The 27,420-nt window shown below is 36.7% G+C and overlaps 1 protein-coding gene across 4 annotated transcripts in view; it reads left to right on the top strand.

Moving 5' to 3' along the window:
- Positions 1 to 27,420, top strand: part of DLGAP1 (DLG associated protein 1) — a 493,753-nt gene that overhangs the window by 303,690 nt on the left and 162,643 nt on the right. For all 4 annotated transcript variants that reach the window (XM_075213364.1, XM_075213366.1, XM_075213365.1 and 1 more), the window contains 2 exons: positions 25,195 to 25,372; positions 26,207 to 26,447. In XM_075213364.1, the coding sequence (XP_075069465.1) occupies positions 25,195 to 25,372; positions 26,207 to 26,447 (419 nt within the window). The remainder of the gene's footprint in view (positions 1 to 25,194; positions 25,373 to 26,206; positions 26,448 to 27,420) is intronic.

The raw sequence follows: 27,420 nt of genomic DNA on the forward strand, positions 1-27,420 counted from the left end.
GTAAAAGTAAAAAAGAAATATGTTATAGACATCTTTAAATATATACAGAATCAACAAATTGAGTATAGTTGTGTTGCTGGAAGCATGATATATGTTTTAATTAAATAAGATTTTCAGGACTGTGTAATGAAAAAATAAGCCAATTTTCAAACTGCATGAAATTCTTTTCCTTCTCTCGGAGGGATGCTGGCTGATGCTGTTAGAAATGCCCAGATTGATTGTGGAAATAAAAAATGGCTCTTATTGTAGTATTATAAGCCAGCACATGCTGTATTGATGCTTGAGACAGGAACATGCTGTAAAAATCAGATGCCCATCTTTGCATTTCTAATTAATTAAGTTGACATCCATTGCCCGTTTTAGTCCAACTTTGGGCCTTGCTTTTGAAGCTGAAAACAGATGAGGAGCAGCACAAAACCTCTTTGGTGAGATTTGTGCCTAGAAATCCACCACAGGGTTTACAGAGGAAGTGGGAGGAATTGGGACGGGGGGGTGAGCGTGTTCCTTACAAAGTACTGAGTGTGAGTAGCAGGATAATTAAAATGAGATAAAAAGGTGAAGAAGGTAGATATTGGGTCTTGTCCAGGGCCACCAAGAGTGATTTCAGTCCCTAGTACAGCAACTTCTTGGGGCCCCTTCCATAGCTGCTGAAGGGGGTGTGGTTACATCAGGTTGGTGGCTCCACCCACCCCTCTCAGCGAACCCGGTCTTATCCTATACTTTGGAAATAGGTTGAATTTTGCATATCTACGTGCACTTTCCCAATGTAAAAAAAAAAAAACAACACACAAAGATCGAAATGTAATAAAAGCATTTGTGATGCATCCTTACTATCATGAATAAATTAAGCCTTAAATAAGGCCAAATCGAGCTGGACATTGTAAAGAGCTTGATTTTTGCACCAGCTTAGAGGTGGCAAAAATCGAGTTTCATAATCATTTCATAATATAGGCAGCTTGTCCCCCTCCCAGCCAAATCCAGCCCCAGTATTAGAAAGCCATGATGGTTTCCACTACAGAGAGAAGACCACGAATGCAAAAAATCAAAATCCTCTATTCTTCATTTCTGGTCTTCCATAATCCCAATGGGATTCCCACCAAAAAAAATTCCAATTTTAAATTGACTCATCCACTCACTACAAATGACAATAGATAAATTATCAAAGCCAGGATTTCCCAGGACTTCACTTCACTGCCAGCCAATCAAAAGTGTTTTCCCATGTTTGTGGCTGGTTATCCTGTTATCTTAGTTTTGCTTCAGTTGTTTAAAGCATGCATGCGGGTCATACAGAGAACTTTTGTTTGTAAGAGGGTTCCCCATTTGAACTGTGACAGATAGAAAAAAAGAATAAATAAGAAAATAAGACTTTGTATATTTATTAAAATTGCAATGAGGGTTTTGGGGGGGTCATTTATTTAAATTAAGTTTATTTCAAAATTGTGCATGTCTTATTTTTCTTTGGTGTAATGGGCAGGAATCTTTGGGGTCTCTGACCATTATACTAGGGTGAAAAATGCTTCTCCTTTCACTCATTACTAACCAGGCATCATCTGAATTCTTTGCAGATGGAATAAAATGGTTAGCAGAGAGCAAATCAAGCATCTTTGGGGGTTCCATGACCGTTTAACAGGAATTTAATATTTTAATGGGAATGTGGAGGTAGTTTGTAGGGTAAAAGGTGTTTCAGGATAGCAGAGTGAGAACAGGACAGAGTTCTGGAGAGTAATATGAGGATTAGGCTTTCAAACACCATGATTAGAGGCTCTGGGTTGGAGAGAAGGTCTGAGGGTTTAGATTATGACTACAGGAACAAGTGTAAGTGTGCCTAGAATTTCACCATAGTACACAGAGGAACCTGTAAACCCAGCTGACGGGAGCCAATGGGAGGAGTGTGAGGAGCTGATCTGAGAGGGAATCTGGTAGATGGCGCTGTTTGATACATGTGTTTGGTGTGTGATTTGGCGTGTGTTTGTGTAGCCAGTGTTTCTTATGACTGGGTGTGGCATTAGTCAGCGCCATGTCCCCTACATGACACTCTCCTCTTCCTGACACTTTGCTTTATTATAAAGATACAGAGTGCCAGCAATATTATCTATCAGATATATACATATCAGTAATCTAAGATGAAGCTAGTCACCTGTTTCTCGTGTTGTATTTCTTGCATAGACTGCAGTTTCTAACTCATGACAGAGAGTAATAGGAACATTCAAACAATATTCTGTTACATAGTCCATTGGATAAGGTCAATTAATGCTAGATAAAATGATATACCAGCAGGGCAGGATAGTGCTTACTACATGCACACTTTCAGTAGGACAAATCCATAATGACTTTGGTATTTTCATTACAACACAGAACAACGGTATTAGCCTGAAGTTATAGTTATTATTATGTGTGGCAGACAAAAAATCTTAATTTAAAGATCTTGCATAAAAAAACTTTCAAAAATACTATTGTCCTCGTATAAAAACTGACAACAAATGCATATAAATGTATGTATGTGGGCAGATGGAATGGTAATAATCAAGCAATGCTCTATTTATCAAGACCTCCTAATACCTCGATTTTCTGTTGCTGCATCTCACAGATGACTTTTAACGCACAATCTATTTAAAAAAAATGTCACTGGGGCAGCTGAGCAATACTTATCTCCCTTTAATAAATAGACCTCTTAAAATGTGGTAAAGGTGTACCAATCATTTAATACCAAGATTCACATTGTATGTGTGGGAACATTTAATGGTCAACATTAAGTAACATGTTTATATGGAAATGATGATTATGGGGTAGATCATCATCATCAACATTTATTTATATAGCGCCACTAATTCCGCAGCACTGTACAGAGAACTCACTCACTCAGCTCCCGGAGGAAACCCATGCAAACACAGGGAGAACATACAAACTTCTCACAGATAAGGTCATGGTCGGGAATTGAACTCATGATCCCAGTGCTGTAAGTCAGAAGTGCTAACCACTATGCCACTGTGCTGCCCAAACCTTCTAAAAAGGAAGAGTGGAGATGTTGCCCATAGCAACCAATCATATTCTAATTATCATTTATTACACCAAATGTTTATGTCACAATAATTAATTTCTTTTGCATATACAGATCGAGATATACGTCTCTCTATGTTCTCATTTCTGTTGCATTAAATGGACACATTTTTATCTACTTCTATGCATGGGTTTAGATGAGCAGAAGATAAAATAACATCAATTTCTGCATAAAAGACAAAGACCATTCCAGAGGACAGATAAATATAACACCTTGCCATTGCTCAAAACGACATACCAAGATTAATTGCAGTGCAGAAGTCTGAGGGTGCACATTATCAGATCAGCATCTGTCAGGCATAGGGGGGAAAGGTTTATTCAAGAAGTAAGTACTTGCATCAACTTCATATGCTGATCAGAACTATAATTCACTTCCCCCAGGGAGTATTCCTAAATTTCAAGCTCTTCCATGTTATTTTCAAGCAGTCTAATGGAATAAATAGGATCTATGCAGAAAGCTCACCTGGGGATTAGTCAGGTGTTTCCGAGATATTCAGGATATTTATTTAAATAAGATAAAGACACATTACATGAAACATTATAGTATAAGAATAAACTAGGACTCAATTAATTGAAATAAATGTAATCCTTCTTTTTATGTACATTATTTATTTAAAATTTACCATGTCACTTTGAAAATAAACAAGAAAATAGTCTAATGGGAATTTTTGTATCAAGGTTCTAGGTTATTAAATATTTACTACAGCCCTGATCAAACCACCTTGAAAAAATGACTTCCTTGGCTAGAAGTACACATTGCAGCTCATACAAGAATTGGAAAATATGCACCTCTTTAACTTCCCATATTGTGTGTAAGTACAAATCTGCCTGGTGCATACACGGGTGTATACCCATACTACAGGGCTTGAAACCGCCCTCTACAGGATTGTCGATCCAGCTGGTAATGCAGTTTTCCTATTGTTCTCCAAAAATAGTGCTTGATTGTGTTTCATGTATATCTTAAATTGGGTGGACATCAGTAGTTATTACATGTGTCACTACCACACATTTAAACGCTTTAGTTACATTGGTAGAAATGCACCCAAAAATCTGATTTTTGGTGTATAAAGTGCACCTGAAATGCGTTAAAGGCATGAAGAAAAAGGCCTGTCAGACCCTAGCTATCTAGAGGACATCTAAAACACACATGTAATTGTGCTTTCTGTACCCTTGGATCTCAAATTATAATAATATCTCACTCCACAAAATGAAATCTGTTTTTTTGCATGTAGGTGCCACTTGAGGTTTAAAAGGGTGCTTAGCACAGACACAGCAAGGAATGCCTGAGTAACCCAGCTCATCAGTTTGAAATGTGCAAAATATAACACCTCCTTCAGACACTGACTTGTTGTAATCTGATTCAAGTACTTCCTGTAAAAATAGGCTCATGACATCAATACTTAATTTGTGTGAAGGGCCAATGATTTTGAAGAATGGTAATTAATCCTTTTGAATAAGGTAAAACCACAAAGTCAAAAAGAAAGACACAGGGTATTTTTTTACATTGAAAGTGCTCTCTAAACCCAAAAACACAATAACTGGGGTGCGAACTTCAGGCTCTCCTCAAAAGAAAGAGGCCCACTCTATTCCCAGCCACCAAGACCAAAAGGTCCCTTAGGGGGCAAGGGTCTTCAGACCCATCTTTGTCGCAAAGTTGTGGAGGTCCTTTTACCATGGGATCGGCTGGAGTGTCACCCACTGTTTGAACTTCTGCCTCCCTCCCAGAAGAGGGGGACCTCATCGGTTGAGGGATCTCAGGGAAATGAGCCCATAAGGGCAACCCATACCCTTCCATCCATGAAAGAAAATCACACAAGTGAAGGTGACAAATGTGAAGAAAAATAAATAAGTGCCATAAAAGGCCAGGGCAAAGCAGCATGTGCAGACAAAAAAAGGTGAGACTAGTGCTAGTGCCTTAATCTGTCACAAAGGGGCAAAATGAAAGGGATTTTTCGGAAGCCCTCATGTCCCTACTCTAGGGGAACATGCCACCTAAGGCTTTCTTGTTGTTGGCCTTCTGGCCAGAGGACCATAGTAGTCTGTCCATTATCAGAGGGATCCTGATCACCCTACTAGAACAGTACTTCACTTTATCTTAGCAAGAAGACAGAGAAGCAGGAAAGACACATGGCATTGATTGCATGTTTACCATGAAATTTACATTTTGTAGAAGTATTTTTTCCTTTTAGGGAGGCGTTTCCTGTACATTTGTGATGTTATAGCACTTGGTTATTCTTTTTACAGAATAATATCTACAGACTCAAAAGTGGTCTTACCTGGAGTAGAGAAGGCGACTAAACAATGAGTGGGTGGGGTGGTCCATAGGTGTAACCATGTAGATAATCACAGGTTCTGTGAGCCTGATATTTAAATGAGCAAATTGGGAGTTAATTGAGCAAACTTAAAGGTATGGTCTCAATTTGTGATGGATTTTGAACTTTTCTGAATGCAAACAAGCTGAATGTTTACGTCTGATCTGAAGTATAAAGATCTTACTAAATCTGTCACTATAATACCTCTGAACAGCAAAGCAAAGTAATTAAAAAGAATTAATGATAGTCCACGTACATGCATTCCACAGGATCAAGCATACATAAGTACTGTGTAGGCATGGGAGATGTACACTATTGCTTTACATTTGCTTATTGTGAGTTACCCTAGTGTCCCTAAGCACAGAAGTGATGTAAGCATCAAAGTCTGTTAGCAAAATCACCAGCCTAACACAGGACTGTTCCTACATTGGGAGGAAGGAGAACCTCATTGGCGGTAATGATGTTTAAACCACAATAATACAATTTCTTCCTAAAATGCAACCCTTACTTTTACAAAGCAATTTTGTCCCTTAATATGTGTCACAGCAGGTAGTCTGTGAACTGAACGACAATTCAATCTTCAAATGATTTAAAAAATGTTTATTAACATACTCTACTATAACAATCTGTGGATAATAAAATATATTACATCAATTAGTAGTTGTGTAGCCTTTAACAGAATTGAACAAGTCCATAACAATGATATAATTAGAAATTAATTAGAACACTTCAAAGGATAGCTTGAAATTTGTAATATATCTGAGAATAGTAATAAGGCTGGTTATTATCTGTCTGCGTTCGGGACTCATTCATGCCTATCCACTGATCATCCATTTTTCAGCAGCTAACTAATGCCTGAAAACTGCATTAAAATAAGATGAATGATCCCTTATGAATTAGTTCCCACATTGCACTATAAAATTTTAACACTGCCTTTAAAACTTAAAGAGAATGTGGAGTAAACTATTTCCCATACTCTAACACACACTACCAGTACAATAGATTGTACTAACAAAAGCACAGAGCCCATGGAAGACACTTTCAATATGCACCATTAAAACTCATCTAATGTGCATGTAACATTTCATGCATTTTACCCATTTTTCCAGTGCATGTGGGAACTAACCCTTAGTTTTACTTGTTCGGTGGCACAGTCATTTAAATAGCTAAAATCAGCAGCCCCTGTGTGATATGGATAGGCAAAGGTTACTACTCAGTTACACAGTAGCTCATGCTTAATTATTAAGGGAAGGGCAGTAGTGTGTCTCTCCCCAATGCTGGAATAACACTCTTCACTTAGGAGTGCCCCATAGCTTGCCGCAAAATTAATAACTCCCACTCACCACTTGGACATTCTGGTCTTTTTTTTTATAGCTGAAAGCTTTGCTCACTGAACATATGTAGAAACAGTCGTATGCAAAAAAAATGCATATTTTCGTGTGTATATTCAGTTAGACACATCTCAAGATGAGTCCAATTCAAAATCAGAAGTATTTGTGTCAGGCATACGTCAGACGTACTAGTGTGTATCCTTACACCTATCAATAGCGAAGTATTGCATCTGTACAGTATCAGTAGTGAATGCTAAATTCATATTACCCTACTTGTACACAATATAATAATGTACAAGTAACATATATACAGGAGAGAATACTGTCTTGATTGCTATTAATAAATGAAAAACTCATATTTTCTGAATATACGGCAATTAAATGCAAAGAATCCCACATCCATTGTTTATCCTCTTAAAAAAACAAAGGGAATGTAGTTGCAATCGAAATAACAAATAAGTAATATGAATAGATGGCTATGTCTTGGTATATTACAACTGCAATACTAATGAGTTAAATAGTATTAACTGGAGAGGTCAATATGCAAGACGCCAATCAGAAGTGAATAGTGCTGCTGATGGTCAGCTTGTATCTTTGCACCAGTCTCCCCAGTACTGACATATCTGTGGATGTGTACTTAGCTCACACTTGCCCATGTTTGCCCCCTTCCATTCTTACTTTCCAGACAAAAGTTGATGACATGCAAAAATCAAGATATATATGCATGTACAGCACGGAAATGACTATATTATGCCCAACTACAGTAGCTGCATGTAAATAAGTAATAATGGAAGGGAACAATGTTCTACAAGCCTAAATGTATGCACATGTAACAGATTCAAATATTATTTTAGAGCGTACTATGGTTGATATAAATAAAGGGGAAGATGCAGGAACTAAGTGGCATATTTACTAAAGAAAGACTTATCACAGCAACAGAGAAATTACTTATTAACGCAGTTTAACATTATGTTATGGCTGAGACAGCTGAGCAATACTCAGTGGCATGACGAAAAAATATCCAGAGCATTAAGGGTTACCTGTCACTCTGTGACAGTAATCAATAAAAGTAATCAATACATTATTTTTTTTCTAGTCTATTTTGTTTCATAATTGTATCCTAAGATGGCTGCTTGCACTTTCATAAAAATACTCAGAAATGTATAATAGGCTAATCGAATTACTCATTAGCATTAGCAAGAAGTATGTCATCACTTGGACACCATTCTGTTTTTGGTGAAATAATAGTTTTTTTGGGGGGTCATGCAGTGAGGAAAGAATTGCAGCACCCCTATTTAAACACTACCCCAAACTGTGTATAGTGATTAATGCAAAGTAAATTTTCTTTGTTTATGCGTTAATAATGTAAGACTAGTGATTAGTGGTTTAAAACCATAGTATTCTTACACATATAATCTAAACTCTCTACCTAAACACAGATAAAAACTCCTTCCTTCTTCAATATTTTCAAAAATGTGTTCTTGCATAATTCTTGTTTTTGCAAAATGTTGTGAAAATGGCCAAACAATAAAGCCACAACAAAAAGCAATAGTAGTTGGTCTATTTTGTGTTGAAATGAAAATATCCCCTCTTCTTAGTTGGGTTTACTTACAAAACAACACAAGCCCACACTCCATATTAAGTGCGTCTAATATCCACAAAATGCGTTCTAAGGTGCACACTCACTTCTCCAGTCTTTATAACCACCCCATGAAAAGGGGACTGTAGCTGCATGTGTATATTTATGAGTACTCTGTAAAAATGGGATAGTGAAAGCAATAAAGATTTCAACACAAAGTCCAACCTATGTTCATTTTAGAAACACCTTCATTAATATATACTTTACATATTTATCCTAAAATACTGGTTGACTTGGTCTCACTTATGTCTTAATAACAAGAGTGAGGTGACAGCAGGACTGTCTTTATCCCATGTATCAATCACTTTTATATGTTAGAATATTTTTTATTACATTGGTTGAATTGCATCTAGAAATGTGTAAAATGTATAACTGGCAGGTGTAAATGTGTCCTATTAAAAGGTATAGGGATAAAGGTGGGTTTCCAGTACAACTGCTAGGAGGAAAAGGCTGTGTCCCTCCCTATAAAATGAGGAACACCTCCCTAAATATGTGTGTTCTGCCCAATTCTTCCCATTGGAAAATATAAAATGTTTGTACCCCTGTAGACACTGCCATCCTGGCCCACAAATCCACGCACTTAACCCTAAAAATGGGTGCATTTGATTTGTGGCATTTCAACAGAACATTTGGACTATAGCACTTTTTTCAAGCTGTAGGTTTGAAGAAGTGGAGATGTTGCCAATATCAACCAATCAGATTCTAGATGTCATTCTACAAAATGACAGATAGAATCTGATTGGTTGCTATAGGCACCATCTCTACTTTTTCAATCCGCCCATTTAGTAAATTTACCCCCATGACTGAATTGAGTTCAAATGCTCTCTAACTGTAGTCTGAATTGCACTTTGTGTTTTTTTTATGCAGACATTACTAACAATTTACCCCTCCCCATATAAAATATTAAATAAAATTATACAGATAGAGCATTTCAACATATTACCACCCACCACAGGCAGGCGAATGCTGCATTTCCTATGAAAGATCACCCTGAAGTATTACGGTACTTATTTACCAGGAAAATAGTAAACACTTAAATACTTTAAGTTATAATTTACATTGGTAGATGTCTTTTACTTGTAGAATAGAAACAGGTCCAAGGTTGCTGTCCAGGGTGCTGCAGACAGTTCAGTGTTATAGTAAGGCAGCAATTACCAACCTTCCTGCCATTGTGCCACGTCTGCCAACACCTGTCACATCATCCAATATTCCTTAACACACCAATGTTAAAAAAACATTGCAATAAATACAATCAGAATGATGAATAAATAAGAATGTTTGGAAACCAAAGTGAATCACAACTAGAGATGGGCGGGTCCGGTTCTCCGAGAACCGAACCCACCCGAACTTTGGGTATCCGAGTACCGAGCTGAGCAGCTCGGTACTCTCCCGCCCATTCCGAATCCAAATCGAGGCCGAACGTCATTGTGACGTCGTCGGATCTCGGGGCTCGGTTCTCGCGATACTTCAACTTTATAAATACACGCCTCCACAGCAATCCATCGCCATTTGACAGAGGGAGAGAGCAGGGTGTAGTCATAGGCTAATTAGAGCAGGGACAGAGAATACAATATTGTTCTTGCAATTGCTCTAACCAAAATCGCTAGTGCAGAGAGGAGGATAGAGGTTTATTATTTTTTCTTCATATTTGGCACTCCCCAGCGCTTTTGGGGTGTCCCCCATAATTGTGCATAAATATTTCTGGCTGTCAAAAGTCATATCTGTCAGCAGTATCTACTAAATAATTTTTAGCACTCCTCAGTGCTTTTGGGGTGTCCTCCCTAATTGTGCATTAATATTTCTGGCTGTCAAAAGTCATATCTGTCAGCAGTATCTACTAAATAATTTTTAGCACTCCTCAGTGCTTTTGGGGTGTCCTCCCTAATTGTGCATAAATATTTCTGGCTGTCAAAAGTCATATCTGTCAGCAGTATCTACTAAATAATTTTTAGCACTCCTCAGTGCTTTTGGGGTGTCCTCGCTAATTGTGCATTAATATTTCTGGCTGTCAAAAGTCATATCTGTCAGCAGTATCTACTAAATAATTTTTAGCACTCCTCAGTGTTTTTGGGGTGTCCTCCCTAATTGTGCATTAATATTTCTGGCTGTCAAAAGTCATATCTGTCAGCAGTATCTACTAAATAATTTTTAGCACTCCTCAGTGCTTTTGGGGTGTACTCCCTAATTGTGCATTAATATTTCTGGCTGTCAAAAGTCATATCTGTCAGCAGTATCTACCAAATAATTTTTAGCACTCCCCAGTGGTTTGCGCTCAGAATGGATTCAAAGCAGTCCACATATGATCTGAATGAGCAACCAGGTTCTGTCACCAGTCCTGATGTTAGTGTTCCCAGTACGTCATCTGGCCAAGGCGATGTCAAACAACAGAGTGTTTTCAAATTAGTGCAAAAAACAAAAACCCCAAAAAAATTTACTGTATTGAAGCGAAAAAGAAGTGTAACTGAGCAAAAGTTAAGTGACGATAAAAAAAAAATTGCAAGCATGCCATTCTACACACGCAGTGGCAAAGAGAGAATGAGGCCTTCACCTTTGGCTATTAGTGGCAGATCCCAAAAATTTACCCAGCCTACAATTGGTGCACAACTACTGTTACGCGTTAAAGCCGAGCTGCAAGATAACAGTGAGGCATTACAGGAGAATATTTGCTCTGATTCACAAATGACAACAATCCCTGTGGAGAGTCCATCCAACAGTAGGATGTCTAATCGTGAGCATTCTTCTGATGTGTGCCTTAATAGCCCGAGTGTAGCCGGTGATACCCAAATTGAGGATGCCACTTTGGAATTAGAAGAGGATGAGGGGGAGATTTGTGTAGGCGACGAGGGCGCTAATGATGATGTTGATGATTATGATGCAGACAGATACCAAATTGCCTTTCTCAATTTCTATTTATATTCTAGATTATATAACGGCTGAATAGTTTTCTATTTTACTCCTAGTGGAGAGAGGATCTGATGCAGACAGATACCAAACTGCCTTTGTCCATTTCAATTTATATTGTACAGTATATAACGGCTGAATTTATTAGTATTTTATACAAGTGGAGGGGAGCCTAGAGAGACAGAAACCAAACTGGCTTTCTCCATGTCAATTAATATTGTACAGTCTATAATGGCTGAATTTTTGGTTTTTTTAAAAAAGTGGAGGGGGGCCTATAGAGACAGAAAGCAAACTGTCTTTTTCCATTTCTTTACATATTTAACTATAAGTGTAGGGTGTAATATACATCCAAAGACGATGGCTGCATTGCCAATATGCATAGATGGAGAGGAAGACAATCTGTTTTGTGTGTAGAATAAATGAAGGCCTACCAACGAAGAATTAAACTGTTTTTTTGGATGATTTATTACCTCAACAATTAGATTACTTGTCTCTAAAACAGTTGGAGCACTAAATTGGGTTAATTTAGGCCCAAAAACATGGATTTTCCCAAAAAATAGCAAAACAAAACCAAACAAAACCAAAACCAAAACCAAAACACGCAATGAAGGTTTTGCAAAACCAAAACCAAAACCAAAACACGACGGTAATCCAGATCCAAAACCGAATCCAAAACCAAAACACGGGGGTCAGTGACCATCTCTAATCACAACTAATATGTGTAAATACAATTAAACAAATAGTCATACTCATATATACTCTACAATTGTTCCCTGAATTCTTGTGACACATCCAGCCTGGTGCCCGGACACAATCACTATAGTAACAGTAATTTAGGTGTTGCTACTATACATTTACATTTTTATTGAACATATAGGAATGTATTTTTCTTTAAGGAGGTTATTTTATGTAATCATATTCATGTGCTGTGTGTTATCATTTTTTCCTGACATGTAAAGAGCCAAGACATTTTGACACACACCTACAAAACAATAATATAATGATGGGTACAGTGAAATAACATCGATGGTGCTGTTATTAAGATACTTTTTATAATGAGGAGTAGCATAAAAACCATGCATAGCTTCACAGCTGAATTATATATAATAATATACTTTTATGATAGGCCATTAGGTAATATATGACATTTAATGATCATGGATGTCAGCTTCCTGTGATAAGTCATAACAATGATATGAGGACACACTGTGCTTAGAGTTGGGGGGTTGTTCTTACACCAAAGATATAAACATTTCCCCATCGCTCTGCTCACTGGGCATTTTTTAAAATAATCTTCATAATTTTCCCTTTAAAACATATCTTTTATTAAAGTAGTTTATTTTATTGTATATAGAATATAGCAAAGGACATGTATGATAATATATTTTTGCATTATGCATGCTCTGAAATAAGTGTCTTCTCTAATCTTAAGTATAGAAGAAATCATTTCAGATGTCTTTGAAAATTTGCAATTGTTGCAGGACATCTGTTATGAAGAGGCTAATTTAATTGTGACACTGTTGCTTGTGAGCACAAGAAAAGACTTTCAGAAAAAGCGATTAACCTTAAGTACAGCTAGAAAAGAGCAACTGCATCTCATATAGAAGTAGGTTTCCCCTCTATGTCATAGTTCTCAGCTGCTTGTGTTATTGGTATTAACACGTTAAATGGACACCTAGATAAAGAAAAAAAGAGAAGGATATATTAATTTTACATATATATATATATATATATATATATATATATACAAGTTAACCCGTGCATGATACTCATGCATTCTAGTCAAATAAAGCTACTTAAGGTCTTAAAAAGGTTCTTGTCATGCATTTGGGCCTAGCCCAGGCCTCCTCAGGGGAAGAGCGTTACTTCCCGACGCAAGCGGCCTTTTTAATGTGTGTTCATGAGGTAAAATTACCTCACAAAAATGAGTTTCACCCCTCAACTCGTAAATTTAGCCTTTACTACCCCTCCCACGGGGGGAAGGGGGGATGATGGAAGTTAACTGACTTGACTATTCTAATTTTTTTGTCAAATAATGTCGGTATACCAAATTTTAGGTCAATTGGATGAGCCCTTTCTGAGAAAATAGTTTTTTCCACACACACACACACACACTAACGCACGCCTCTACATATGTGTGTTCATGAGGTAAACTTACCTCACGAAAATGAGTTTAAGCCCTACCAAATTTTAGCCCTTTTTGAATTTTTTTCCCCACACACACTAAGAATTTAGTAGGTCAGTGTATAATTCCGCCCAGCAGGTGGCGCTGCAACTTGGTTTTTTTTTTTTCACACACACACAGACAGACAGACGCCACTAAGCATTTATATATTATATATATATATATATATATATATATATATATATATATATATATATATATATATAATATATATAATATATATATAAATATATATAAAAAAAATCATTGTCTCTTAAAGACCCATAGCCATAGTTTTAGATATCACACTTTGGGCCTAGTCATCTATTTTATTATTTTTTTCTTTAAGCTGAATGGTTAATTGACCATGTCAAGTTTTCACACATCCATCATATGCTTCCCAGGCTCTGGTTCTCTACATAGGCAGAGGCAGATATAGTACTAGAGAAAGTAATACAGGCAGGCAGCATTCAGTGCTGTTGCTTCCAGGGCTCCCCCACCATGTACTGACCTGCCCACCACGTACAGTGTGGCAGCATAAGTTGGACTATGAGGTAGGCAGCAAGACTCCTATGAAGGGATAGCTTGTGGGCCTTTATGTGTTATATTAGGAGATAGTTGGGTCTGATGCGCACAGTATTTCTTTGGCAATACAACGCACATTAAATATTTACATTTCACTGTCCTGGAAAAAATATATCCTTTTTTACCATATTTCTACATATTCTAATTATTCACTATAATACTGCAATAATAACATATATTTTTGCCAAACCACGAATATCAGGTATACATTTGTGCACAATCCTTTTTGCTGTAATGGGGAGCTAATATAAAAATGTTTGCTTCACATTAATTTAGCATGTCAATTTTGTGTGTGGTGCATATCATTTTTGCTGTAATGTCATGTTAATTTAAAATTTCGTCACTAATTTAACACATTCACAGTGCTAATTTCACATTGCGGTGCCATGCTTAGTTAATCAAGGCAATCACACCGTAAAAACATTTTTCAAGTTGTCAGGTCTGCTTTCATAACGCACTCTTGAATCCCTGTCATAATATATCTTTGCATCATTCATGCACTGAAAACAATGTCTTTAGTGGCCATGATCTTCCACAGAATTAAATATAGCATAAATGATTTCAGATCATGCATTTGGGTTTTCCGAGGGGAGGCCTTGGGAATAGATCGGCATTGCCCTCCCCTAAAAACATTTTTTTGCTATGATGCTAGGCGATATAGTCTTCTATTCCTGATTAATTTCATATATTGACTCCTTCTCAAGCCTATTTCACATTTCACATTCCTCTCATTTTCTCATTGTTAAAATTGATATTACATTTATTTATTACTAAGGTTCCCAGCTCTCCCTATGTTTTTGTCATGGTGGTACTATCATGCACAGTGGTGTACTGACTGATGACATTATCAAAAGTCAACCCATAATAATTACAACCATTTCACTTGTTGTTTGGTTAGAGCACATTATTAGTTGGAATCCTGAGAGAGAATTTTATCTGTCTGAGGTATCACTGTTGAGCTGTCCCTGTTATTAGATCAGTAGTGGCTGCTTTTCTTCAATGCAATTGTTGCATCTAAATGCAATGTCAGTGAATGGGCCCTAATGTTGTCCAAAATGGCGATACCAGAGAACAATAACTTGCACTTTGCTGCATAACAAATTAATATACACTGTTAAATATCTCAAATTCTCTGTCAATGCATGGTAAATCTACATATGTACAGGATTTGAAAATATCATTATTAACTGTTTTCTATAAGACAACTTTTTTAAAGCATCCTTCCTACTTAGTTAATTTTCACAGATTGCGCGCTTCCCTTTCGTGGACTCTGCAAACTGCAAGCTGAGACCGTTTTCTCCCAGGATCCTCTGTCTCAGCGATAGATCACCCATAAATCTATTAAGCTCAGCACTTTAAATTGGATGCAGAGGAGAGTTTTAATAATATCAGTGACAGTGGCTTCTTGTCGGTCCTCATGGTCACACACTCTTCCCAATGTCACACAGCTCCCATCTTTCCATTGGTGGTGTGACCCAAATGATAAAGCCCTGGGAATAGAGTGTCCCTAGGCTATAGTGAAGACTGCTCTGGGCAGTGTGATTTTTTCCCCCCTACCTGGGAGTACAGCTTTAATGAGGTTTTAGTGATCCTTTAAGAAAAGATTGTTCGGTTCATCAATTTGTATTTTCTTGCTATAGGAAATTTAAAAATACTTTGCCCTTGTTTAGTAATGGAACGAAGTAGTGTAAACAATGCAAAAATATCCGTATGTTGGAGCTATTGATGACTGAAGTGCTTTAGTTATTGTCTGACTCAGTCTTTATTTTCTCCATAAAATATGACATCTGGCACCGTCAGGTCTTTTGGCTTGGCTGCTATCTCTGCTGAATGATCATGATTAGTATCTACTCTGTTTATTCACTAACCACCTTCAAGTGTTCTTGGGACCGTGCCATCTGGTCCTGGGATTTTGTTGTAAGCTTCATACAATTTCTGGTCCTTTTTGTTTTTCTACCTAGGAGTCTTATTTAGAAATGTATGACATTTATGAAGCATTACCTCAGAAACTAATTTTAAGCAAGCCCCAGAGCGGCACTGGATTGCACTCTAATATGCTCTTTTTCAAATTTAAAAGAGAGCATTGAATTGAATTAAAAATTAAAATCAATATTAATTTATAATGGTAGTTAAATCAAAATAATAATGACAAAATGTATTTATTACCAGTTAAATCATATAAAATCATCATTATCCAATCATTAAGGAGGATTATCTGGAAATACTGTTCTGTGCAGTATGAAAAAGCATCTTGTAATGTTAACTAATATATAATATATATGTAGTACAAAAATAGATAATCACACTCTTGATTCATGGAGATCTGTCAGTGCCGTCAAATGAAACTAGAGGAATTCATTTATTTTATTTTTTTATATACTTTTGCTTATTGTACAGTCATATTACTTCAAATATGGCCTGCACTTGTAACAAACAGAGAAATATTACTTATATAAAATGGTTATTTCAGACTAACCCCAACACTCTTATCACAATTTCTTTCTCATTGTGTCTTACCACCCTAGCCACATTCTCCTGCTTTTAGAAATAAAAATCCACAACCCACTATTTTTATGATTGGTTTCACATTAATATGACCAATAGTTGTTATATAGTATATAACTACCCATCATGAGTTATATATTCTACCAAATGAATATGTGTGTATTCACAAACATGATAGGCTCCTTTATGTTATACATTTATGAAAACCACAAAATTAATTATTGTGCACAAATGTATTAAAGACAATGCTATCACTATATCATACATTATATTATGTAGTAAATAATCTCAAAATCTCTGAAAAGCCCATAAATCATACATATACCACATTTAAAGCCGGATATAGCATTTACCTTATAGTACAAAGTGCATTGATACAAGCAGTTCATCTGTTTCAATTCTGCAGAAGGGTGTACCGGAATAAATTACTAATTACTATGTTCAATTTATAAATACACAAACCATCTGTTCATATATTATCATATTTTATCCATACATGTAAATCCGGTATTTGATATTCTAAAAAGAATATGGATATATTGTTTTCTATTTGTTTTCTAACAAGAACCCAAACTTTGTTCCCCAACAGTTCCAAATATCCATAGTATACTCCAAGTTTTTGATATCTAGAAGGTCATGGTCTATCAGGAAAGAGTATGACCTCACTGGAAATGAGTTTGGTATAGGTAGATAAGGGGATGGTTTGGGTGAATTGGTGGTGTGGTCTTATTTATCAAGTTTTTCCAGTTGGAAATGTGGGGGACAACAGAAGTCTATTTGTTTACATAAATCCACCACAGAACTTGTGAGAGGTGACATTGTACTGTCTTTTCTATATACAGACTGCTAGCTTCAAGGCTCTCTGCAATGTCATTCATACATTTAAGCTTTCCCAAAGGGTCCCAAGCTTTTGTCAGATATCATCAGTTGCTTTTCTGTAAGTTTTGCATATATATTTGCTAATGTTACTAGTAGCTATTAAACAAAATATTATGAAGAATTCCTCTGCATGATTTTCAATAAGTATATTTTCCGACTTGTAATGCCACAGATATTCCCAGTGTGATGGCTTATGATGTGGGGATGCTATGGGACCTGGTGATGTCTGTCCATCAGCCTCTGCTCTTCTGAGAATGTTGAGAGCCTGGACATGCACAGTGACGCCCCATTTGAGCTTTGAGGATAGATCGGCATCGCCCTCCCCCAAATTAATTTTACATTTTCTTCTTACTATGGGTCCCATCTCTCCCTTTGCTGTTTCTCATGCTGGTACTATCATGCTGATATCAGTTATCAAATGTCAACTCAATAATTATAACCAGTTCACTTGTTGTTACATTAAACCACATTATTAGTTTAAATCCTGAGAGTGTATTTTATTGGTCTGAAGTATCACTGCTGAGCTTTCCCTGTTATTGGATCATTATTTTGCTGCTTTCTCTGACATAGCCTTTGTTACTACATATCTTATCTTGGTCCTTGCCTGTTTCCAACCTTGAAGTTTACATAATTTTATCAGCAGAGTTTTTAAAGGTTTTCTCAGTTAATAAAATAAAAATGACACCAATATTTTCATTCAGTGATTCAACATGAAATAAAGAATTATCTTATTGAATAGTTGATTATAGTTATATTATGATAACATTCAGGGGGTAAATGTTTCAAGCTGAGAGTTTTCCGGCGTGTTTGAAAAACCAATCAGATTCTAGCTATCATTTATTTAATACATTCTACCAAATGATAGCTAGAATCTGATTGGTTGCTATAGGCAACATCTCCACTTTTTTCAAACCCACCGGAAAACTCTCAGGTTGATACATGTACCCTCAGGTCTGATTTGGGACAGTTCATCATCATCATCATCATTTATTTATATAATGCCACTAATGCCGCAGCACTGTACAGAGAACTCATTCACATCAGTCCCTGCCCCATTGGAGCTTACAGTCTACATTCCATAACACACACACAGACAGACTAAGGTCAACTTGATATCAGCCAATTAACCAACTCGTATGTTTTTTGAGTGTGGGAGGAAACCGGAGCACCCAGAGGAAACACACTCATACAGTTCTAGTTAATAAAAAGCTGTCACTTTTTACAATAAAGTTCTCATCACTCAGATTCTAGAAGCATACCTGTCAGTTTGGAAACATAAGAAAGCTGTTCCTGGACTTTCTCAGAATCATGATCAAAGTTTTGAAATAGAGACAATTTGGTACTATAGTTAATCTTGCTAAAAAGTTTCCTTCTTCAGGCCTATCTTTGACTAAACTTAGTGTTCAGGTCTCCAGTTTCCCAAAATGCACCTTTTCAGGATTCTAGAAGTGCTGTCTTTGGATATATGTGTCAAAATAAGATTCTTCCATGCTACATGGGTACTATCATTTCCAAAGATAAATAATTATTAAGTTTGTAATGTGGTGGCTTTGGAGTGATCTGGATTAAATGTTATATTTATAGAAAATAGCAATTCTGCTTTGTAACTGACCCGTCAATAGAATACCAGGCCATATGTCCATCAGCTGAAGCACTACTGGTGCTTGTAGCAAGACAACAGTCGTAAAGAAGCATGACATAGGAAAATTAATGATGAGACCTTCAATGTTTAGGCCGAAAAGGCATAGAAACGTCTTGGCTGACACAAACAGGTAATGCTAGAAAAGTAGTGGTAGGGTTGAATTATAAACACATTCATTTTGTATCATGATTATGGCTGCAAAGAGGAGAAAGTAGATGACAGGGCATAAGAAGTTGATTTGGGAGTTGAACTGTGCCTAACTAGTTAATCTTTACTAGTCAGCATGTGCATACATGAAGTTGTTTTATTTTAGCCTGTTTTAATAATATATAAGAGAATGTATTACAGCTGATAGAACAGCAGTGAAATGCTCCTGATGGTTTTCAGCTAAAGCACAGGAACCAGTGCCCAGAATGTGAGGACATCTTTACATGTTTGCAGCAGGAAGCGTATAGTCAGTGGATGGGTGTGAACAGATTAAATTCACTACCAAAATCACTTCCACAGTAAGCATTACAAAGCTCACACCCCTTAAGCAAATGTGCCTCAGACTTCCCAAGCAAAACAACTTTATTTCCTTAGGTCATTATGAATATCTTATTTTCCAGTATTTATTGGGGCCCACAAGGCTATTAATTAAAAGCAGAAACCATTGCTTGTCAGTCCCACTAGGACGCGCTTACATACTGTATGTTCCCCTGTTAGCCATCATTTTACTTCATCGTCACATGAGTCTATTTAGCATTAGACTTACATGTTTTGAAATAATATTCATATATACAGTATATTGTAATTCCCCATGGATGATACATAACTTTATTACACAACAACAGGAAATTGCTGTCGCTCTCATATTGATAAATACATATATGCTAAAAACATTTTTTTTGTACATAATAATTCTTCTTTTGTGAGAGGAATACTGGGAAAGAATTAGAAGGGGTGTACAGTTCTCACAGACCCCTCTGTAATTGTTTTTAGACATCCAAGACATTTGTTTTGTGGAGGGTACTTCAATTGTTTTGAGCCATCATAGTAGCTTGGAATGGGAGTCCTGGGGGTAAGTTTATCAAGTGGAAAAAGTGGAGATGTTGCTTATAGTAACCAATCAGACCCTAATTGTCATTTTGTAGAATGTACTAAATAAATGATAATAAGAATCTGATTGGTTGCTATAGGCAACATCTCCACTTTTTCAAACCCACAGCTTGATAAATTTCCCCCCTGGAGTGAGTGGCTGGGTGTTGGGTGGGACAGCCACTAGGTAGACTATTCTGATTATTTTACCTACCAAGGCAATTCATTGACCGCAGCTGTCAAACCCTATAAAGATGGAGGCTGTCACCAAACACTTAGCTATTAACCAAGGGCGCAGGTTATGCTAACCTTGGAGAGAAATAATACCCAAACAACTGGAGTAAAAGGTGCTTTTTTTTTTGCAATAGTATTTGTCTTGTGATCTGGGCGTATGGCCAATCCACTATTAGTTAGATAATGTTTGTTCAGTAAGAGCTGGAGAGGCAAGGATTTTGTTTTGCTTTGCTTATTCCCATGTGGGAAAAGCTGCAACTATTTACTGCCTCTGTCTTTTAAGAAAATATGTTATGAGCAACTTAAAGTTAAGTTTTTATTAATTAGAGCTTCACAAGTGCTTGGCCAGTATCAGAGTTTATTGATTCCATGCATAGGCAGAGTTTACTATAATAAGTGTAACTTTATGCTGTATTCAATAGTAACTCCATTGTCGTACTAATGGGTCTGACACCAGAGCAATTATTTTCCTGATGATGGGTTCCCTCATTAGGGGCCTGATTCATTAAGGATCTTAAATACAGAGGATTCTTATTTCAGTCTCCTGGACAAAACCATGCTACAATGCAAGGGGTGCAAATTAGTATTCTGTTTTGCACATAAGTTAAATACTGACTGTTTTTTCATGTAGCACACAAATACTTGATAGCTTATTTGTACACTGAAATTTAAAGTTGATATTTGTGTGCTACATGAAAAAACAGTCAGTATTTGACTTATGTGCAAAACAGAACACTCATTTGCACCCCTTGCAATGTAACATGGTTTGGTCCAGGAGACTGAAATAAGATACCTCTGCATTTAAGATCCTTAATGAATCAGGCTCTAGGTGTCTAGGTGAGCCAGTTATAAACCATGTGTGCATGTAAGTGTGCAATATACCTCCCAGCATTCCCAATATGAAAATAGGGACACTTCAGGCTCAAGCCAGATTATCACTCCTTGGGACCCTAAGCAAAGTATTGGTTTTGGTCTCAACTTCCTTTAATCCATCCCTGCTGGATTGTGTTTCCCATGACACTCCCCTGCACCATTTGGCCATACCACTCTATGTACTTTTTCCATGATGGCCCTTGGCCCCACACTCCTACTCATTGTATTCCCAAATAGAATGCCCCTTTTAGGATTAGTATTATGCAACATATTGACATCCAGGTGTTGGGATACTACAAGCTCCAGCATGCATAGTAAAATATAACCGCTGTGGTAGGAGACCCCACTCACCACACTCTCACCCCACCCTACAGTCCTGAATTCAGGCAATGCTGAGACTGAAGGCATCAATGTAGATAAAACAATTAGTGTAATTATTTGTGGCCGGGACCCTCAGTGCCCAACTTGTCCTAGGTGAGAGCCTAGGTTGAATAGCAGACAATCCAGCCCTACTTCAGGCCAAGTCAACTCAGACCACATCCTGAATCCTTTTTTATGCCCCCAAATAACTACAAAGTACCCATGATCACTGGGTATAACTGGCACTGTCGCTGTGGGACTGTTAGGGGTTGTGTGGCAGTTATCTCCCTAATGAGTGCTGTGAAACATCAGAAAGTTTTCATGTTAAATACAATTAATTATCTTTAAGATGCAAGTAAAATTGTTTAGACAAAGTAACCATATCACTACAAGTAGATGTGACGCTTAGTACAAGTCAGACAATAAAAGCTTTCCAGAGAGCCCACACATTTAAACATTTACTCTTACTACTGGCAGTAACATTGCATTTTTTCCCTGGCCACCCGCAGCCTGTTATTAAAACCATCCATCAATGAAATTTGTATTTTTATTTTCTGTTTTTACAATAATTGCCCCCAAGACCCAGAAAGCTACATATACATTTTTCACAAGAACAAAACTTCAGCCTAGAGGGACTCATTGCATTGAAACAGCATTTATAGACTTTATTTTGCCAACAAGAAAGGTGGATGAGACCATATCACTTCTCCTAACAAAAAGTCCAACTTTACTATTAGATTCTGTAAAGGGTATTAGTTCCTGCAGGGGATATTTCTTAATATATTTTTCTTCAGTAGGTTGCGTGCATTTCTTACTGTATTACTGATAAAGTAACATCTGACAAGTTGCAAGGGGGAGTTATAGTGTACTGGAACAACTCCGTGCAATGCTGTCACATCGGAAATTAACATTTTTTTCAAATAGACAAAAGTTTAAACTTAAAGTATATACTTAAAAGTATCTTTATCTACAAAATTGTACCCTGTAATTACTTGCTATAAGTGTTTATATGAGTTTAGTTTTCTGTAAGTCAGATGTGATAAATTTTTGTGCACCTACATAATCTGATTGATCTACTTATTTAAGTCTTTATAGGAATGGGAGCAGCCATAGTAGTTTTTAATTTTGTATTTAAAATTGATAATATAAAGATTTATTTATGATTCTGCATGACTGTGGACTTGCTGCACAATTCCCTTTTGTGTTTAGTTATACCACTGCATATCCAATGAGGATCAGGGCATTCTCGGCTCCATGTGGGCTAGACATATGAATGCACCTCAAATTGCACTAATACACATAAATGAGAGTGTTTCAGGACCAGATATTTAATCCACAAATCCTTTTTCCCTCAGCAAAATGTCATACTTTTTTCGTGGCCTCAGATATTCTGGTAATTGGGGTCAACCTATACTTTTAATGGGGTGCCATTAATCTTAACACCATTCCGGTGCACTTGATGCAGAAAAGTGTATTTAGAGGCATAATTCTACAAGTAGGAGAAAAACATTAAACTACTGCTAATGTAATACAGTCCTAATATCTCCTTACTCCCACTTCTTACTTAAGGCATAAAACTACAAATCAGTATTTCAGGAGAATAAGGGAAACATTCAAACTAAGGAACAAACTAATGAATGTCTTAAAGTGAAAGCAGGCAGGACTCTGAGGCAGGACTTTGAAGTAATGTGCACTTTCCCATCTCAGCAATGCCACAGCTTATCATGCATAGAATTTTCATGGTAGTACTTCCAAAAGAGGAATGTGAGTGTACACTAGTGTGTGCATGAGGCGGACAAATATACGCGTTTCACCAAAACAATATGTACACATATTGCAGTTAGTAAATGACTTTCGGACTTCTGATTTAAAAATACAAAATAAAACAAAATAAATCAAACTTCCAGCAATTATTTTATAGCTCTATGACTATTTTTTAATTTTAACATGTATCCTCTGCTGGGGGTGTGGGAGTGTTTGTGTTGGTGCACACATGTCTGCAAAATAATCCATTATACTATTTAATCACTGGTCAAATAGACTTATTTCTTTTATACCTATTGATGAGGAAGGGGGTGTGGGACATCAGCAAAGCAGCGTAAGCGAGAAATAACATAAAATCCCTGTGTGTAGGGTCATGATTATAGTTGTTGTGAACATTTCAAGATGCATCCACATCAGTAGCATATTTGCTTGGATTTTTAGCTATATACATTGGGATATAATGTATATCAAGTGTTAGGTAGTATCTATATGCAAACGTCCTTAAAAATAAGACTTAATGTTAAATTATATCCTCTCGAATCTACACACAAATTATACATAATCTTATGTTAATATCTAGCAAGAAATATAATTTGCAAACAGATAACTTATTGTTGTGACTCCTGTTCTATGCAACTGATAGTAGGCCTGATTCATTAAGGAAAGTTAAGTAAAAAATTAAGTAAGTAGTCTCCTGGACAAATCCATGTTACAATGCAAGGGGTGCAAATTAGTTTTCTATTTTGCACATAAGTTAAATACTGTCTGTTTTTTCATGTAGCACACAAATATCAACTTTACATGTCAGTGTACAAATAAGCTATCAAGTATTTGTGTGCTACATGAAAAAACAGACAGTATTTAACTTATGTGCAAAATAGAAAACTAATTTGCACCCCTTGCATTATAACATGGATTTGTCCAGGAGACTACTTACTAAATTTTTTATTTAACTTTCTTAATGAATCAGGCCCAGTGTCTGTATTTAAACACCAATGTGCTAAGATTATCTCCATACGCAGAGCTCTGTGCTGGGTGTTGGTCTGTTTCAGCTGCTTAAAACAACTGTTGGATTATCCAATTACTTAAAAGTAGGATTTTGGAATTTCCCAATATAGAATAGAAAAAAAATATGCATAATTTATTGAAAATATTTATGTGAGATAAAGACAAAATAATGTCAGCCTATGGACTTTAGCAGACTTGATAACACTTCTTAGAAAATAGGTAAAGTCCTATAATCACCATAATGTTAAACTTTACTCTCTTAATATTTCCATTAGACAAATGCAATAGGAAAATAACAAATGAGGTTAGAGTATGTTTAAACCTATTATATATTGATTATTGAAAGATATTTCTACTAAAACAAAAAATATTCTTTGGCTAAAAAGACAAATATTCAAAATGATTATAAGTCGTCAGAGAACAATGAAATCACATGGCATGTCAGACAGAGAGCAATTACGTTACCTGTGCTTCGTTAAATTAGATTACCATCTCCAGAGTTGTACAAATCTATGACTGTTCTAACTTAGCCAAAATGTTCAAGTTTAGTCAGTTTGGAAATGCCAACATAGTCCTATTTTCTTTTTTTTTAAAAATTGTTATTTTAACATTTGTGAATTACATCTGGGAATTACAAACTCTGAACTTTAAAGTCAAATTAATTTATTGTAATACACACTAGCAATGACATTTTATTGCAGATGGATCTACATAGCAGTAAATTGCCCCTGCTTTGTGTTGATATATTAAAACATATATGTCCTATATTTTTCATATTCAGCAGATAGCTTCCCATTGTACACTACTGTGAAATGCGTTGCAGCATTATACATTTGAATAGTAATATATGTATGTTTTTACAGAATTTCAAATGAACACTCTCCGAAGCTTCAAATCCGGAGCCACAGTTACCTGAGAGCAGTGAGTGAAGTTTCCATCAATAGGAGCATGGACACCCTCGACCCATCTACTCTACTTACATCTCCTAAATTCCGATCTAGGAACGAGAGCTATATGAGAGCCATGAGCACAATCAGCCAGGTGAGTGATCAGACCCCTAAGCAGTTCCAAATTTAGTTTAGTGACAAATGGATACATATGGGGCCACTTATAGTGCTTTCTGAGGGGATGAATTATCAATCCATGACATGGCAGTGGACTACCTATGCACTTAGGGAATGTGTAGGCTTAGGTTATACCTGTGGCTATCCAGCTTTTGTGCAAGAGGTTGTCTAAGCTTAAATTTAAAGTAAAATAAGCAAATTGTTAAAAAGTCCAATCTAAAAAAAATTGCCAGACCTCGATGTAGTTACAGATCTGCATTGTATGGTTAGTTTTGTATCTTAATCTTATCTTCTCTTATTCTGCTCATCATTATTCTGCTGATATCATCATCCACTGTATCACAGTTTATTAAAGTTCAATCCATGACTAAGGTCATCTTGGTATTTTGGGTGGAGAGGGCAATAGGAACAAAGGTTGACAATTCTCAGATATGACCTTGGATCATGCACAGGTGGACTCAAATGAGCTGCCAATTAGAAACAGTTGGTCCTTGTTTAGCTAAACATTAGCATGTGGCCATGGTTAATCTGGATTGCTACACAGATAGCTAAATAGTCTGTCACCCACCAACACCAGTTTGACTTTGTAAATTGGCAAAAGAGGAACCTTACTACCAAGGAATTTAATAATTGGTCCCATTTCCTGTTTTCTGATGCCTGGATAATGTATGTCCTAGAGCAATCATACCTCTGGCATTATCTAACAACGTCTCCATGTAAGGTGAGAAAAACTATAGCACTTAATCAGGGTTTGAGACATCACTTTGCATGTCTGCCATAAATGTGCCCATATTGTATTCTTTACTTACAGGTTAGTGAAATGGAAGTCAATGGTCAGTTTGAATCAGTCTGCGAATCTGTATTTAGTGAATTAGAGTCTCAAGCAGTGGAGGCCCTGGATCTTCCAATGCCAGGCTGTTTTCGAATGAGAAGCCACAGCTACGTTAGAGCAATTGAAAAAGGATGTTCTCAAGATGACGACAGTGTGCTACTTAGACCATTATCACCTCCACGCACGCCGACTACAGTGAGGACAATCCAGAGCAGCACCGGTTAGTACTGTTTTAATTCATCTGCAGTCAACATGGGTTTAAATATCATTTTTCTTTAATGCGTTGTAAAAAAGCACGTATAACAGGCACATTATGTGCCATGGTGTGACCAATGCTGTCAAACTTATCCATGATTCTCTATGGTTACATCTCACTAAGATAATAAATGAATCTATTATTGTGTATGATTTGTATTCAAAGCAGGGTGAAATCAAGATGTTTTGATATATTACGCTTTATGGCAAAATAATACTTTAAACTCTCAAGAACATAACAGTCCTACTAGCTCTGTGTGAATGTGTCTGCTTGGCAGAGACTTGTCTGTTATACAGTTCCATATTAATGTCTAGCTAGCAGTGTGATGTACATTATCACAAGTTCTTAACAATTCAAAGCAAATGGAACTGGTTTAATTATTTAAATTTCACTAAAACAATCAAAAGAATTCTAAGATGCACCCTAGTCAAAATAAGCAAATTCACGGTTAGCAGAATGACTTTTAGGAAGTGGCATTTAATGGAATTTCCCAGAATTGCGTTCTACTTTTAATTTAAACATGGATGCTCCCAGGTGTCAGACTGGGGGCATGAACGGTCCATCGAGGGAATAAAATAGTAGCAGCCCACAAATTGTGCGTGTAATGCCACTTCATTGTGGCACACCGCTGAAGGGACATGAACAGCCACCAGAGAGGGGCATTGTCAGCCTGTGGAGGACATGGCTTGCTCCATAGTGTAGTATATAAAGAAAGAAATAATAAAATCTTAAGATTTTGCTTAACTGTAAGCCTCCGTTTGTCCACATCATTTCTGATTGACAGCCACCAGGACTAGAAACTTCAGCAGGAGAGGTGAAAGAAGGTAACTGGGGAAGAAGGAGAAGTGGAAGATAAAGGAGGAGGTGGAAGAAGGTGTAGGGCAAGAGGAAAAAATTATTGTGGGGAACACAGTGGAAAAGTTGATGGTGGGAGCAA

Source organism: Mixophyes fleayi, chromosome 5 (genome assembly GCF_038048845.1).
Source record: "Mixophyes fleayi isolate aMixFle1 chromosome 5, aMixFle1.hap1, whole genome shotgun sequence".
Lineage (NCBI taxonomy): Eukaryota > Metazoa > Chordata > Amphibia > Anura > Limnodynastidae > Mixophyes > Mixophyes fleayi.